This window comes from Perognathus longimembris, chromosome 14 (assembly GCF_023159225.1).
Source record: "Perognathus longimembris pacificus isolate PPM17 chromosome 14, ASM2315922v1, whole genome shotgun sequence".
Classification (NCBI taxonomy): domain Eukaryota; kingdom Metazoa; phylum Chordata; class Mammalia; order Rodentia; family Heteromyidae; genus Perognathus; species Perognathus longimembris.
Genome location: NC_063174.1, coordinates 17,256,638 through 17,274,722, shown reverse-complemented (window position 1 = coordinate 17,274,722; position 18,085 = coordinate 17,256,638). Strand labels below are relative to the sequence as shown.

General features: G+C 35.6%; 1 protein-coding gene across 1 annotated transcript in view; it reads right to left on the bottom strand.

The window, feature by feature from the left end:
* The window catches only part of Togaram1 (TOG array regulator of axonemal microtubules 1), a 67,571-nt gene that overhangs the window by 16,293 nt on the left and 33,193 nt on the right, over positions 1 to 18,085 (bottom strand). Inside the window, 8 exon segments of the mRNA XM_048361874.1 lie at positions 134 to 292; positions 924 to 1,159; positions 1,445 to 1,550; positions 5,930 to 6,083; positions 6,981 to 7,128; positions 7,974 to 8,149; positions 9,049 to 9,144; positions 13,699 to 13,851. Of these exon segments, the coding sequence (XP_048217831.1) occupies positions 134 to 292; positions 924 to 1,159; positions 1,445 to 1,550; positions 5,930 to 6,083; positions 6,981 to 7,128; positions 7,974 to 8,149; positions 9,049 to 9,144; positions 13,699 to 13,851 (1,228 nt within the window).

The window sequence follows — 18,085 nt, the reverse complement described above, 5'->3', positions numbered from 1 at the left end:
GGTAAATAAGACAATTCCCTAGCAACATTCCTTGGGATCCCACTTAGAAAAATGTTCATTTCCTTTTAATCATTATTTCTGTTTCTAAGCTCTCATATTCAAAAACTTCACAAATATTTTAATTTTTAGTCACCTGGTTTCCTGTGAGCTATCTTGAGCAAATTTAGCAGCAGCTGGTAATAAACGTTCAGCCATATCCCTTGTCCCAGATAAAATTCGTTCGGGTTCCATGAATTCTACCACGTCTGATAAATGCTGGGCTGTACATCTTCGTACTGCAATGTGTAAATGGCTACAAAGAGACATGACCATTTAAAGTTAGTACATGAAGTGTTTTCTAAATATTTATCTAAAGTTTAATGATTAAACAGTTCCTCATAAGTCACCCTGGGAGACTAAGGTGGTAAATTATTTGTATTAACTATTCAACACCAAGAAGTAAAATCAGGACACAATCTGTAACATCTACTTAGTTCCAGATCCATGAATGTACACAGTATTAGAATAACTACATTATGATTCTTTTTTTTTTTTTTTTTTGGCTAGTCGTGGGCCTTGGGCTCAGGGCCTGAGCACTGTCCCTGGCTTCTTCCCGCTCAAGGCTAGCACTCTGCCACTTGAGCCACAGCGCCGCTTCTGGCCGTTTTCTGTATATGTGGTGCTGGGGAATCGAACCCAGGGCCTCATGTATAAGAGGCAAGCACTCTTGCCACTAGGCCATATCCCCAGCCCTACATTATGATTCTTTTTAAGCTCTGCCTATAGTATAATCTTTATCAGGTAAGAATTATTAAAAAGATTTTTTGTTTTTATTTTTTACTGAAATTAAACTGAAACCTCTCATCCCCAGCTTCGATAACTCACAACTGCAAACAGTTTCCCTTTGCAGTTTAAGGGTATTTCAAGATTATTCTCAACATTACCTTTGTCCTCCATTGATAAGAGAGATGACTGCACGTGCAGGAGTTACATTTTTAACCATAGCGCTTAACGCCTTGTCAACATCTTCTCTTATAAAGGTGTTTGATTCTCCAGCTTTGTGTAACAAAACCTTTACTGTGGTATCTAGTTCTTGATCCATACTTTTCTTTAGGTAAGAGAAAAGATCGCTTAAACAGACCACAGCAGCACGAGAAACTCCAGAGCGTAAGTTTTTCACCTAAAAAACATTTTTCAAAACATGTATTTTGTTGATACTCTGCAAGAAAATTGGTAATTGTGAGTTTGAACTGTTTCAGTATTAAAGGAATATATTTGATTGTATATTATCTTACATCCTAAAAATCAACTGCTAATAATTTTTTAACTGTTATAAAAGAAGACCTGGGCTACTGTGCATACAATAAGTATACTGATATTACATAATATAGAGCTGTGTAAATAAAGTAAATGCCAATGTTTTTTTAAAAAAGAAATCCTTAAATTGTCTGAAAAGTACGTTTACCTCTTGAACTACTGCAAAATTTGTTTCATGCAACTTTGTGTTCAATATTTCAGAATGAAAAGCAGCTAAACATCTAATAAAATTCAGTCCCTCTATTTTCTTCTCCCTACGGGAAAAAGAAATTATACAGTGAAACCAGATGAAACTCAGACTTACAAAAAGGCATAAATAAATTTTTTCGCTAGGAAATAACAGAACAGCATAAGCAAGTCCCTAGGTTTCACCACTAACACTGCAAAAATTAAATAAATGTTACAAGAAAAAAATCAGAACAATATATTAGGGAGTTGGTAACATACCTATGCATAGTCTTATTGGATGTAGCAAGAGTAACAAGAACGTCTGCTTTTTTTCTTTTTTTGTCAGTCCTGGGGCTTAAACTCTGGGCCTGGGCGCCTTCCCTGAGCTCTTCAGCTCAAGGCTAACGCTCTACAACTTGAGCCACAGCACCACTTCTGATTTTCTGGTGTTTAATTAGAGATAAGAGTCTCACAAACTTTCTTGCCCAAGCTGGCTTTGAACCATGATCCTCAGATCTCAGCTCCTGTGTAGCTAGAATTGTAGGCGTGAGCCACCAATGCCTGGCAAGTCTACTATTTTAAGCCTATTATTCTTACCTCTACTGTGAAGTGGTAAAATTATATATGTAGCTAAACTGAGAAGTTAAAGGTGCCCACAAACACACATATACACACTATATACCCTAGAACAAGAACATAAAGAAAAGGTATAAAATTATGTCCAGAAAAGAGAATAAATAAATATTTAATGGTATGCACATAATCCAGAAGATGGCAGAGATCAAAGGAAAAGATAATAATGAACATATGTAACATGAAAAAGTAAAAAGCTGTGGGCGTCAAGGAAAACTGTCAATGGAGTAAAATGACAAGTTGCATTTATGGAGAACAAGCAGCTGAAGGATGATCTTTTTTTTTTTTTTTTTTTTTTTTTTTTTTTTGCCAGTCCTGGACCTTGGACTCAGGGCCTGAGCACTGTCCCTGGCTTCTTTTTGCTCAAGGCTAGCACTCTGCCACTTGAGCCACAGCACCACTTGTGGCCATTTTCTATATATGTGGTGCTGGGGAATCGAACCCAGGGCTTCATGTATACGAGGGAAGCGCTCTTGCCACTAGGCCATATTCCCAGCCCTGGAGGATAATCTTTTTGATAGACTCAATACTGGTATTCTATATAAACATCTTCAGGTTCTCATAGAAAGCTTGAGAGCTAAGGTATTCTGCATATACAATCCCTCCATCACACAATGTATCAGCAAGCAGCTAAAAGAACTGACAGCCTGGGATGAGAACATCCCAGCAAAGATTCTTTCTTACACCTACGCCAATAAAACTGTAGTAATTCTTTGTAATCATCAGAGGGCACCACCAAAATCTTTTGAGGAGTCTGAGGAAGTTGCAGTCTAAGATTGATGCCAAGAAAGCCCAGCCAGAGAGCAGATGCCTAGAGGTATTTCTGGTATTTCTTGTCAACTTGTTACCTCCTCCCTTATTTTTCTCCCAACTTCCCTCCTTCCCAATTCCCCCGCCCAAGTTGTACAGTTATTTTACAACATATTGTCTTGTAAGTATTGCTGTTACATTGGTTCGCCTTTTACTCTGTCTCACCATTCTGATGTCCCCCTTCCCTTCCCTAATTCAGACAAACATATATACAATACCCAGGGTACCAAAATTAAATGTAGTGACAACAGGGGCTAAACCACAGGAAAGATAAAAGAGAAAGGAATAATTTCACATAGTACATTAAAAGTAACAGCAACAATAAGCCACTTGTTTTCATATCTTGGAGTTCTGCAATAACTTCTATATTTTAGTAGAAACTAATTCCTAAACTCCCTCCCCTCTCCACTTCATGTATTTATAATTAAGTAGAATAAAACCCCAGCACACCTGTTAAGGGTTGTCACTCTATTGTCATGGGACTCAGTTTTCATTAAGCTTGTTGTGACATGGCAGTGTTTTGGTTCAGACACCTGTTCACAGAAAAGCACGATGGGAAAACATTTCCTAACTTGAATGTTCCTTTCTATATGGAATTTATATTTCTTTTTAATTATTTTAAAATATTTAAGCCTTTTTCTTGATCTTAAAGATTGTGTAGTTTGGGGATGGGGAGGGATAAAGGGCTAGGAAGTCTAAAGATAATGAAATAATCATTGACTGAAACCATTTACCCAGTAGCCTTTGTTCTGAGCATTCTCCATACCCTTTAAGATATCCATCTTTTTCATTTTAAAACCCAGACATTCACTTGAGAAATTCTGGTGTATAAAAAGTTCCATAGGGGCTGGGAATAGTGGTAATGTGCTCGCCTCATATACATGAAGCCCTGGGTTCGATACCTCAGCACCACATATATAGAAAAAGCCGGAAGTGGCACTGTAGCTCAAGTGGTAGAGTGCGAGCCTTGAGCAAAAAACAAGCCAGGACAGTGCTCAGGCCATGAGTTCAAGCCCCAGGATTGGCAAAAAAAAAAAGTTCCATAGGTCAGTAAATTTAGAGGAAAATGAGTATTTGGTCCCATCAAAAAAGGAAGAATAATCAAGATTTTAGGGCTTTTTTTCTTTTGTAATTGTGTAAAAAATTGGAGATAAAAAACTATAAAAAGCAGAATTTCAATATGAAGACATTTTTTGCTATAATCATTAGTTTTAGAGACATTGTTAATTTAGTGTGTAGCATGTGTGCAGAGTTCATTTCCCACATCTTTCCTCCAGTACCTTCTATTTTTATCATGGATTCCCTTTTAACCAACTGCAAGTCATTTAAAATAAATTTCTATAACTTAATAACAAGTTGCAAAATATAAAAAAACTGGTCTAGAAATTCATATCTTAGAATATATAGAGAATTTCTAAAACTCAGTAACAAAAATCATCCCAGTTCAGTAAGGATTTGTGCCATACACTAGTGGCTCACCATATAATCTTAGTTACTCTGAGGGAGGTTATCTCTGGATCAAGGTTCAAAGCCAGTCGGGGCAGGAAAGCCCTTAAAACTCTTATCTCCAATTAGCCACTGAAAGGCCAAAAGTGGAGCTGTGGCTCAAGTGGTAGTGTCAGCCTTGAACATAAAAACTCAGGAACAGTACCTAAGCACTGAGTTTAAATCCCAGGATCAGCACAGAATAACAAAATGGACATGTATGCACACTTGTCCAAGGAAGATACACAAATGGGCAGTAAGCATATGAAAAGATGCTCAATTTTACTAGTTACTAACATTAGGGAAATGTAAATCAAAACCATGAGAAACTGTTCCATACTCATGATAAGATGGACATTACCAAAATCAATCAATCAATAAATAAGCAAGCAAATGAACAAGCAAAACCACAATAAAAGCAGAAAAGAACAATGCTGAGAAGGACTTAAAGCTAGATATGGTAGTATGCACTTGCAATCTCAGTACTTGGGAACCTGAGGCAAAAAGATAAAAAATCCAGCCTAGCTATATAGTGAAATCATCTCAAGAAATGACAAAAAGAGGGGGTAGGGAAGGAAGGGGAGTAGAGGGGAGGGAAAGAGAGAAGAGAAAGTGAAGATGAAGAAGACTAAGAAGTGAACCCTGTAGTCTCATTGAGATATATGCCCAACTCTACAGTAAACTTCCATGATGATAAACATGAGCTAACAGGCAAATTAGATGAGGAGATGCGGAATTGGACCATGAGAGCTAAAAACAGGGCAGAAACTGAGACAAAGGTAGCCAGTTGCTGTTCCAGCTGAAGGAGGTAGGATAAATACCGCCACTTTTTTTTTTTTTTTTTTTGCCACCCTTGAGTCACTGAAGGGACTGGCTAGGTGGCTGCTACAGCCATGGAAAGAGACATATATCTAGGAAGGTTATAGTTACATTTCAAAAAAATACTTTGAGAAAGTTTACTCATTTTGTAAACATATGTAGATATACTTGTTTTACTATACAACTGACAACTAAAAAATGAAGTATATGACACCTACCTACATACAAAATTCTAGTTAATTTTCCCTATTGATATAGTAAATGTCTTTACAAATCCTAACATTATTTGTAGATTTAAGTGAGGTTTGTATTCTAATACCAAGGGATTTCATAATTCATGGCATATAATTTGGATCCTCAGTCTGTATTAATAAGTTCAAAGACTTTTTTGTTTGTTTGTTTTTGTTTTTTGTTTTGGCCAGTCCTGGGCCTTGGACTCAGTGCCTGAGCACCTTCCCTGGCTTCTTCCCGCTCAAGGTTAGCACTCTGCCACCTGAGCCACAGCGCCCCTTCTGGCCGTTTTCCATATATGTGGTGCTGGGGAATCGAACTGAGAGCTTCATGTGTAGGAGGCAAGCACTCTTGCCACTAGGCCATATTCCCAGCCCAAGTTCAAAGACTTTTTAAATAGGAAATGTGATTGGTGTTTTTTAACTAAAAAACTTTTTTTCACTGACACCCTTGGAATGTAGCTTTAAGTTAAGGATGGTTAACTTACCAATCTTCATCAGATAATAGCCTTAAGGCTTCTGTGAGTGCTATTTCTGGTTTGGAAAATGGCCGAGGTTCCAAAGAATCTATTATTTCTGGACTATAAGTGACTGAAGACATCCTTTCTTTGTAATGTGGAATGACTCCAGTACATGCTTCACCTAAAACAGAATATATTAAGTAAAGCATGAGAGAACCTTGACATGAGGAATATAAAAGCCATTCCAACTAATGGTATTATTAATATTTCTTAGAGAAAGTCGCAATACTAGTTTATTCTTTAGGAAATACCTAAATCAAAGATATACACAACCATACAATTTATATTCAAACTTGTGAATTCCATCTAATATAAATGTGTAAGTTCCTCAAAAAGAACAAAATCAGTAAGGTGCTGCCTATCCTAAGCTACTAAGGAGGCTGAGTATCCTCAGGATCTGAGGATAATGGTTCAAAGCCAACCCAGAAAGGAAAGTTTGTGAGAACCTTATCCCTAAAAAACTACCTTCTACACCACCAAAAAAACAAAAACAAAAAACCCCACCAAATAAATATGACCCTATTTTGTAAAAATATGTAGCTATTTAACCTATCTTACTATATAATTGAGAATTAAAATATGAAAGTACATAGCATCTATATAAAACTGTAGTTGATTTTCTGTTAGTTTTGTGTTAATGGTCCATTGCACATCCTAAGACTGTATATAGAGCAATGTTTCTTCCATAATCAGACATTTGCTAAGCATTTTCCAGATGTAAAGTGCTGTCCTGAATAGAAGAGATATAGTCACTGTATTCTAAGGAATGTTCAAAATAAAGCCCCAAGAGCATGGCAGAAGAGAGTAATCAATATTTATGAGAGAAAATCAGTATTTATAACAGAAGCTACTGAGTATTGCAAATTCCAGTTTATAGGTCAAAATAGCCTATTCTTAATCACATATAATGGTAAGTGAAACCATATTACTCCTATATAAGAAAAAGCAATCATATTACTCCATTTTTAGAATATTACTAGACCAAAAAAAAACACAGCAAAAGGCTGATTCTACTTACTTTCTGATGTCATTTTCTCAGTATGTTTTATTCGATCCCATGGGTTCTGTTCTTTCTTTTCAAAGTCTTTAACATCAAAAAGATCTTTTTCTTCTTTCCTCTTTTGTCTCATCTTTTCATAAGTAGATTTTGAAATAGAAACTTTAGTCTGTATGAAAAAGTTGAAATATCCAAAAAGTAGTCAATAAGTTTGACATTTAAAATATTTCCATCTCAGATAAATGTACATGTGTTCATTAAGTATCTACATAAAAGCTAGGTACCAGTGGCTTACACTTGAAATCTGAGACCTGAGGATAGAGATGTGAAGCTAGCTAGGCCAGGAAAGTCTGTTAGACTTTTAAATCATATTAATCAACAAAAAGTTGGAAGTGGAGCTCAAGTGATAAAGTGCCATCTTTGGGCAAAATTGCTTTGGGACAGTTCCCAGGCCAAGTTCAAGCCCTAATAATGGCACACGCGCGCGCGCGCGCACACACACACACACTATACAAAATAAACTGTTTTTACAAAATTGTTTAGAATCCTAAAACCTAACAGGAAGGCATAGTACTAACATCCAGTGATATTATTACCTGAGGCTATCAAGTATCCTAGAAAACTTTAATATGTACACATAAACACATATATATATAAATGACTTGTCTCTATCACTGTAGTGTGTAATATGCTTTACAAATTTATTTAGTGGGGAAAGAGAATTATCTACTATTCAAATGATTAATAATAAGACATGACAATTACATTGGGAAGATTTTTTTTAAAAAAATTATTGGGGGAGGTAGTGTGTTTGAGACACAGTTGCGCTATTTAGAATAGGCTGGTCTTGTATTATACATCTTCCTGCTTCAACCTTGAAAGTGCTGGGATTAAAGGCATAAGACATCACATCTGATTAAAATTTTTAATCAAGATACTTTTACTATGCCATTATCTATTATAAAGACATACTACTGGTTTAAATTTTTTCAAGTGACTACTAAGTAGCCTTACATTTCTGTCATTTTCAACATCAAGATATGATGGAATACTGTGTTGAACTGCTCTTCCATAAACCCCTGTTGGTGGGTCAATACTTTGCTTAACTGAAAATGTATCCCCATTTTCTGCAGGAGGTATCACAGGTTGGTTGCAAGTTACTGGTGTTGAATTTGAACTTCCAAATACACCTGCAATGATCCAATCATCAAATAGTCATTAACTGTTTATGTGATGCTATTTTGGAGAATTTAAAACAATGTTCTTATATTAAAGAAGCAATCAATACAGTAACAACAACAACTTAGGTAATTATAAAACAAAGATACCCTAATAAAGCAATAAAATGAACAGTAGGACCTACATGCTGTAAGCACCATGATCATAGAAAGGCTCACAGGAATGCTTATGTGAGCTGGGTGTTTACAATCATTGCAAGGAACACAGATTTGAGTAGGAACTAGAAGACATAATGGATCTGGATGGACAAGGAAGGAAACAGGAAATACTATGAGACTAGGATATTTATGTGCAAGGATAAACAAGTGTAAAATGTGACTGTTGGGTACAAGGCAAACAGAAGAGTAGAAAAAGTCTAGAGCAAAAGCCATTAGTCAATGAGGAGAGAGTCTTAAATTAACCTAATGAGTTTATCAAGAAGCTGGAAACAATTCCCCAAAATTTTATTCTGGTCTAGTAAACAAAAAAGATATATGTTTTCAATGTGTATCACAAAATTTTCTCAATAAAAATTTAATTTTAGAAGATATTTGTAATTATTTTGTCCAAAAGATTCCTATTCCCCTGTAATATATGTAACACAAATTCATTCTGATTTGTCTTTCTATGGGAGATAATAAATTCCATACTGCAATGTTAATTATTAAAGCTGATAAGTAAAAATTACCATCTGAATTTTAAACTACCTTAGAAGTACCTCGACTATGGCTGTCACATAATACATCTCATGTTCTGTTAGAGGACAGAAATGCAAACATAGGTATTCGTTTCTAATTTTTTCAACTTAAAAACAAGCTTTACTTATGCATAAAGAACATAAATGACTTAAAAGCTAATGACTTTAAAATACCTTTTCCAACAACTACTACAGAGCCTTCTGATAAAGTATTTGTGGATATGAAGTCAAAACTGGAAATCTGATGCAAATTTGATGATTTTGTAAATCCTAAAAAAAAAAGAAAAGTCCACATTTTAAAATGTTTGTTTATTACAAGTATTTTAGGGTATTATAGTAGTCTTCTAAAATTAAAGAATTAGTTCATACAAAGAGTTTATAATTAAGTCATATGTGCCAATTAACTCAATAAATATTCATAATTGAAAATCAACCATACAACTGGTACTAAAGAGAACAGAAGTTTTCTTCCCTTAAAGGAGTTTACGTACAGGAGGGTAAAAGATAGAAGAAATAGGGCTGGGGATATAGCCTAGTGGCAAGAGTGCCTGCCTCGGATACACGAGGCCCTAGGTTAGATTCCCCAGCACCACATATACAGAAAACGGCCAGAAGCGGCGCTGTGGCTCAAGTGGCAGAGTGCTAGCCTTGAGTGGGAAGAAGCCAGGGACAGTGCTCAGGCCCTGAGTCCAAGGCCCAGGACTGGCCAAAAAAAAAAAAAAAAAGATAGAAGAAATACAGAATGATAATCAGAGCTCAAAAGTGTAATCATGAAGGAAATAATTTCACATCCAAAAACAGTGCAAGTCAATCTCACAGCAATCTGTACTTTGCTAGAGTAAATTTCATGTTTCTCACTACTTACTCTCTTTCCTGCTACACAGGAAGCTCCACATAGGGATGAGATTTTGCTCTAGTTCTGATTAACATTCTTTTCCAAAGCTAGGACAGTATTTGGCACAGAATAAGTTTTCAAAAAGTACATGTTAGATGTATCAAAGCAGAAAAGTGAAAAACAAAATAGAATTTGTCTATAAAAAAAACCAATTCACTGCTTTTTATAAGTATAATCAACTACTTAAAGAATTAAGTAGGTTGGTTTGCTAACCTATAAGGCTGAAATCCTGGCTTCTGACATGAAAGACATTGAAGCAAAAGCAAAAACAACAACAACAAAAACATAACACATGTAGATGGTCACTTCCTATTTCTTCAGTATAATTTGGAATAATCAACAATAATACACAGTCTTACAGCACTCACTAACAGAAACAACAAGGAGCCCTGAAAAGTAGTCTGTAACAACAAAGGGATATAAAATCTCAGTAAGTGACAACATCTGCTCAGTAGTCCACAAAATCTACACACGAGCGATCAAGTGATGACTAACTAGAAAGGTAGTTAAACTTCATTTATTGCTCACTGTATTATTTCTAATATGAAATGTTTAAATATTTAAATGCACAGATATCCTGGTATAATCTGTTATTTCTAATTCATTCAAATACAGAAAACTAATTCATGATTATTAGCACTCCAACCATTCACTCTTACCTTCTCAAGTCATTAATTAGGCTCTGATATTATGTACAAAATGAGCAGGTTCAAAGAGGCAGAAAGGCTAGGATAGGGGAGGGGATAGTGCTGAAAACTAATAAAAAGAATCTGAGATCTGTTACAAAATGAATCCATTTGGCACACATTGCCAATATTCTTTTTGTGTGAGTCTTTTCACTTCCTTTCAGCACTTCACTCATTATTCACTTTAACCTGATTGAGGATATTTTTGTATTCGTAGTTATCATTTATTAGTAGTATATATTACATTTACAAATAGTGGGGTTTTTTGTTGTTTGGTGATATTGGGTTTGAACTCAGGTTTGAACCTGCTCCCTACCACTTGAGCCAACACCTTGAGCCCTGAAAATACTGGGTTTCATTACGGCATTTTTGTGGAAGTACAAAGTACTCGATCACATTTACCCTCCTCTATCTCCCACACGTTTTAAGTGATTACACCCAAGATTACACTATTAATTTTCATTGGATAATCATCAATCCATTTTGTTCATAGTCACTGAACAAAATTCTATATAAAGCATACTAAAAGTATAAGGACATTAGTAATTTTTTCTTTCAAAAAGTACAATATGGCCCTGTGCTGGTGGCTCATGTCTGTAATCCTAGCTATTTGGCAGGATGAGATCTGAGGATTACAGTTAAAAACCAGTCCACGAAGCAGAGTCTGTGAGACTATTATTAGCAATCAATAGGTACAGAGCTAGCCTTGAGCACAAAAAGTTCAAGGACAATGTCTAGGCCCTGAGATCAACACCCAGGACCAGGACCACCCCCCCCACCCCATACACACACAAAAAGTACAATATGAGGGCTGGGGATATCGCCTAGTGGCAAGAGTGCCTGCCTCATATACATGAGGCCCTGGGATCGATTCCCCAGCACCACATATACAGAAAATGACCAGAAGTGGCGCTGTGGCTCAAGTGGCAGAGTGCTAGCCTTGAGCAAAAAAGAAGCCAGGGACAGTGCTCAGGCCCTGAGTCCAAGCCCCAGGACTGGCAAAAAAAAAAAAGTACAATATGAGCTGGGTGTTGGAGGCTCACATAAAAAATCCTAGCTACTCAAGAGGCTGAGATCTCAGGATCATGGTTCAACCTGAGCAGGAAAATCTGTGAGGCTCTTATCTCCCATTAGCCACCAAAAAGCCAGAAATAGAACTGAGGATCAAGTGGCAGAGAGCTAGCCTTGGGCTCAATAGCTCAGGAACAGTGCCCAGGCCTAAAGTCAAGCCCCAGGACCAGCACACAGAAGCTAACTAGAACATATAATGAGGGAGAAAATGGAAGAAAAATCATATAGCAAAGTTTTAGGAAAAGGTAAATGAAGGTCCAAATCACAAGAGAACAGGTAAGATGGACCACTGCCTCAACTTAGATAACGGGAAATAGATAAAGTTGACAAAAATGTTTTAGTCCTCTATAAGTAGGAAAATAGTAATGCTATGGGTGAAGAACAGTTCTGGAAAGAAAGGTAAGTTTGGTTTGGGATGTTTGCTCTTGTTTTTTTGTTTTTTTGTTTTTGCCAGTCCTGGGCCTTGGACTCAGGGCCTGAGCACTGTCCCTGGCTTCTTTGTGCTCAAGGCTAGCACTCTGCCACTTGAGCCACAGCGCCACTTCTGGCCGTTTTCTATATATGTGGTGCTGGGGAATCAAACCCAGGGCTTCATGTATACTAGGCAAGCACTCTTGCCACTAGGCCATATTCCCAGCCCATGTTTGCTCTTGTTGCTGAAATAGAGATAATAGGCATTCTGTTGAGAACTGGAAACTTGGGTGGTGAAGTAATTTTCTGGAATAGAACTAAATGCTAGTCAACACGTAAATATACCCAACATTCACAAAGGAAGAAAGATGGTGAATAAGGCCAACCTGAGCATTATCTCTACAAACAAAAACAAAGCTACTTAACTATTAGCATATAGGTTACTTAAGAAAAATACTTTTGTCCTTTCTTTTCTTTTTCTTTTCTTTTTTTTTTTTTTTGGTGTGTGTGTCAGTGATAAGGCTCAAACTCGGGGCCTGGGTGCCATCCTTGAGCTATTTTGTTCAAGACCAGTGCTCTACCACTTTAAGCCACAGAGCCACTTCTGGTTTCTTGTGGTTAATTGGAGATTCAGGAGTCACATGGACTTTCCTGCCTGGGCTGGCTTTGAACTGTGATCCTCAGATCTCAATCTCCTAAGTAGCTAGGATTACAGGCCTGAGCCACCAGCACCCAGCTTTGATTTTTTATTACATGATAAAGAAAATACGTGAATATTCATGTTTCTTTTATACAAACTACTGCTTCCTCATAACACATACTGAATTATATCATAGAATAAATTTTAAGAAATTTACAAATGAAAAAAAAACAAGTAAAAATCCATCAAGTTGGGTTCCTTCTACAGAAAAAATAAATCCATATCCTAACATGTCTGATTGGCTACACATCCATGATTTAGGATAACCAAGAATAATAAAATATAAAAGTTGATCTTTTTTATCTCCTCAAGATAGGGTCTTGCAAAGTAGCTACTTGGTGAACTCTCTTGTAATACTTTTGCTTTAGCCTTCAAGTGCTGAGATTATAGGTACAATCCACCCAACCTACCACACGAGGCCAGAAAGTTGGCATTCTGATGACCACAGTACACACACACACACACACACACACACACACACACACACACACACACACACACAAAACGATGACGACTCTTACTTATTTTGGGTTGCAAGACTTAATTATAGGAAATTTGTACTTAGTGTACTTATTTATCTCTTTGGACTCTTCAAAACTCATTTCTTTTTAGCTCAGTGGTAGAGTACTTACCCAGGATATGGGCAAGAACCTAGTTTTCATCACCAACACAAAAAAACAAAGAACAACAACAACAACAAAATTTTATAAATCATTTTGTCGTTCCCTAATAGAAAAATTTAAAGTACAGCTATGATAGGACTGCCTCAACCCTGTTTTAGTAGCGAAATGTCTTTTTATTATTATTTTTAAATCTTAAGCTTTTGTGTATCTGTGCATGTTCTTGGGGTATAAGTCAGTTTTGACTTGTGAGTAGTCGTTTGCATTGCCTCCCTAAACCAACACATGAACCTATGAATTCTATTCTACAAAACCAACAGGTAAGTTGAAAGACTTTAAATTTGAGAATTCTACTACCTTTTCTTTATTGGTACAATTAGGGAACATTCTAACTTAAGGGATATTAAAACTTAAAAATTAATCTGTCATGAAATTTACTAACTTTTTTATGCTTATAATGTCTTGGCTGTTCCTTATTTTGTATTTTTAAAGCACTAGATGAAATGTCATGTGAACTGTCATCTTCAAAATCACCACATCCAACCCCATAGTTCATATATTGACCAATTATGCTTACATTGGATGTTATAATGTCCATAAAATAAAATATTTATTTGAATAATTTAGATAACATTATACAATAGGTACATACCTACCCTCCAAATCTATCTTTCTAACCTTGTAAAAAGATTAGTAACATATTTAAAAACTTAACATGGTAGTAATTTTTAAAGCTTTATCCAATTTTATGTTGTACTTTTTATCTTACTAATGGATAAGAATTTTATAAATTCTACTATTGCACTTCTTAAAATAGACATTAAAATTTCAATAAGATATAAAATGTAGTGCTTGAAAAGGTAATTAACTATATATGTTTAAGTCAGGCACACACCTGTAATATCAGCACTCAGGTAGAAGGATGGAGAGTTGGAGGCCAGCTTGGGTTACATGGGGAGTTCCAGACAAAGCTGGAAAATAGGCTGATAAATAAAAGAATTTAATGTTTAAATGACAATTTTAACTTTAAATAAAAAAGTTTTAATCCAGGATTTAAAACCATAGCCTTAGGGGCTGGGAATATGGCCTAATGGCAAAGGGTGCTTACTTCATATACATGAAGCCCTAGGTTCAATTCCCCAGCACCACATATATAGACAATGGCCAGAAGTGGTGCTGTGGCTCAAGTGGCAGAGTGCTAGCCTTGAGCAAAAGGAAGCTAGGGACAGTGCTCAAGCCCTGAGTCCAAGCCCCAGGACTGGCAAAAAACAAAACAAAACAAACAAACAAAAACAACCTATAGCCTTAGAGGCCTGATTTCACTTCTTCATTCTTTCCTTTTTCTTTCTTTTTTTTTTTTTCTCCTGCTTTCATGTAATGTGTGAATACTATCTGGCTGCTGGTGGTTGCAAAGTATCTGCTTCCCTGTCTTTAAGTCATATCCTTGCCACTTAAACCACTGAGAAAACCTAGGGATAAAAGTAGAATCTTTTTCACAAGTGTCATCTGGATTAAATGAAGAAAAGGGCTGGGAATATGGCCTAGTGGCAAGAGTGCTTGTCTCGTATACATGAAGCTGTGGGTTCGATTCCCCAGCACCACATATATATATAAAACGGTCAGAAATGGCGCTGTAGCTCAAGTGGCAGAGTGCTAGCCTTGAGCAAAATGAATCCAGAGAACTGTGCTCAGGCCCTGAGTCCAAGCCCCATGACTGACGAAAAAAAAAAGAAAAAAAAAAAAAAAAGAAAAGAAAAGAAAAGAAAAAAAAAAGAGTTAAAAAAATAAATGAAGAAAACGCTTACAAAGGTCTTAGCACAGTGCCTAGCACTAAAAAATACCAATGTATTATTTAATGTTTAATTAAAGCAAAGTCTCTATATTGTATGACTCATTTTAACAGATAATAAGAAAATGGATCTCCATTTAATTATGTAAATTGATCATCTTATAACAATGCTCTGTACCTAGTATAACTACAAAACATCTACTAAATGAAAAATCCTAAGTAATATATGAGTCACTGTCCATTTTTTTAAAACATAGCTCCTATGTAAACCATCAACAATAATAGTATATTTGTCTTCAATAATGTATTTCAATAATAAACAGGATAGTAAAAAGAGGAGGTGGCTGGTGGCAGCTAAATTAGAAAGAACTAAAATTAAAGGTATTAGGTCAGCTCATAAAGAAAAATTTCAAACAAATATCTGATGTTAACTTATAGTGAATTATTGAAGTAATATGGGTTTCTCTTTAAATTCTTAGTTTTCATAATCAATTATAGTAAGATTTATAGTAAAGATATTGGTCTTGGGCATAAATGCTTTCTAGTAATACGTAACACTAATCTAATGGTGTAGGAAAAGTTTACTATTGTATCACTCAGGAAACATAGCATAATTCATGGTACTAGATAGTTGTACATATGCAATAACCTTTATTAGAAACATTATTGCAAAGATAGGGTAAATTAATAATCTCTACATGATTAAAATTTTTCTTTTGAAAATCTTTATCCTGAGCATTTTCATTTTTCATGTTTTACTAATTAAACCACAATAAACTTGTGGGAATCATCTACTTACTGTAAACCAAACAAATCCCAAATTATAAGACCGTTTGGTAGAACGTTAAATTTAACTAAGAATATCTATAGTGAATTCAGTAACCGTAATCTTCTTGAAACTTGATCATTAACATAATTAAACTACTTTTGAAAAATCTAGATTTCTAACCATAAAGATTTACCAGTTATGAGGTGATAACCTAAATCTTCACGCTACATGCACTCACTCAGGTAATTCTTAATACTAGGTAAGCTTGGAAAATAGTAAACAGTAGACAAGTTTGGAGGAACTTACTATACTCAGAAGTGTATATTATTTTAAGTTCAATCACTGCTAAAATTTAACTCCCTAAATCATACAACTAGCATCTGAGGGGAACTCAAATTTGGTTTTAAATTTACTCTTTCTAGCTCTAAAGATAATCTTCCAAAAGAGTTTTTCTTATAAACTGAAGAAAAACTGAGAAGGTTCAGTAGGTAAGAAATGAGAAGAGTTTCACTACAGATTTGGTGGGTGAATTTAAAAGAGGAGAGGAAATTAAGAGAAAAAAATGAAATTTACTAGCAAATTTGTATAGGCCTGTTGCAAAGCTTGCATATTCCATCTTTGAGTGTAATTTGAATGCCCTGATTCTCTCTCTCTCCCTCTCCTTTCCCCTCCCCCTTCACACACACCACACACACACACACACGCATAATTACTAACAAATCTGCTGGAGTTGATATTGAGGCAGCAGGGAGAGGGTGAGACTGGAATATAGTGGAAATATGTACAAAGATGTAATAATGAAATCCGCCCATGTATAACTAACGTAACAATCATGTATATGTGCACATTTTTTCAAAGGCAATTATAATGTACAGTAGCCTTGAAGTTGTTGTGACTTGGTAAAAATAAACATAACCCATTTGTTATAATTTGTTCAAAATTCAATATTGTGTTACTAATCGATAATAAAGAGATAGCACACAAGTCCAACTCTAAAGAGATCAATTATAGTGTTTTTCAAAATGATCACTAAAACTGTGAAATCTGTTTTCTGAGAAGTGATGTTATAAAATTAAGACTTCCAAATAGTTCACAAAATTCTTTACACAAGAAAGACATGAACATCCCTATTTCACAAGGCTCTTCATAAACTTCCCTATTCCTTTAAAAGTAATATTTAACTAATAATAGTATTACTATGCATTTTAAGGGAAATTAATGGATATTTCTTTTTTTCAACTTTACATGTCCATTTATATGTAGAATACATCTCAATCAATCATCCTACCATCATTCCACCATCTATCCTCATTAGTCACATCATTTCTTTTTTCACTGAATGTATGTACATTGAGTATTTTGACTGTATTTGCCTACCATTCTTCCTTCCATATGTCTGTTCCTCTTACCCACTAGACCCCATCCTTCAAAGTCAAGACATGTTTTCAGCTTCCTGATATTATTTTGTAAAGCTAACTATTAAATTTTCACCATGGAATCTCAATTCTATTTATACTATACTTCAGTCAGTATGTATGCAGATACACATTACTGACCCTGCATGCATTTACATATATGTTTTCATTCTTTTTCTGTTTTTGTTAAAGACGATGTCATTTCTGGTACCAAGTGGCCCTCAAACTATGTTGTATGTTAAGACTCATTGAGGGCACTTTAGAAAATCTGACAGTTTTCAATCCATACCCACTAAATCAAAGTATGTGTGTGGAAGAGTCAGGGACAACTGTATCTAGACTTAAAGAAATGACTAATGTAGTTAAAAAATGTGTTTTCTTCCCAAAATATTCTTGCTAAAAGTTTTTCTTTTTTCCCCCTTTATTGTTAAAGTGAAGTACAGAAGGGTTAGTTTCATATGTAAGGCAGTGAGTACATTTCTTATTCAACTTGTTACCTCCTTCCTCATTTTTCCCCCCACCTCCCCCTCCACATTTCCCTCTCCCCTCCATGAGTTGTACAGTTGGTTTACACCAAATGGTTTTGTAAGTCTTGTTAAAAGTTTTTTTTTTTTTTTGCCAGTCCCGGGGCTTGAACTCAGGGCCTAAGCACTGTCTCTGGCTTCTTTTTGCTCAAGGCTAGCACTCTACCACTTGAGCCATGGCACCACTTCGGGCTTTTTCTATATATGTGGTGCTGAGGAATCAAACCCAGGGCTTCATGTATATGAGGTGAGCACTTTATCACTAGACCATATTCCCAGCCCTTGTTAAAAGTTTTTAAGGAATTAATAATAATTAGTCATAATTGATAAG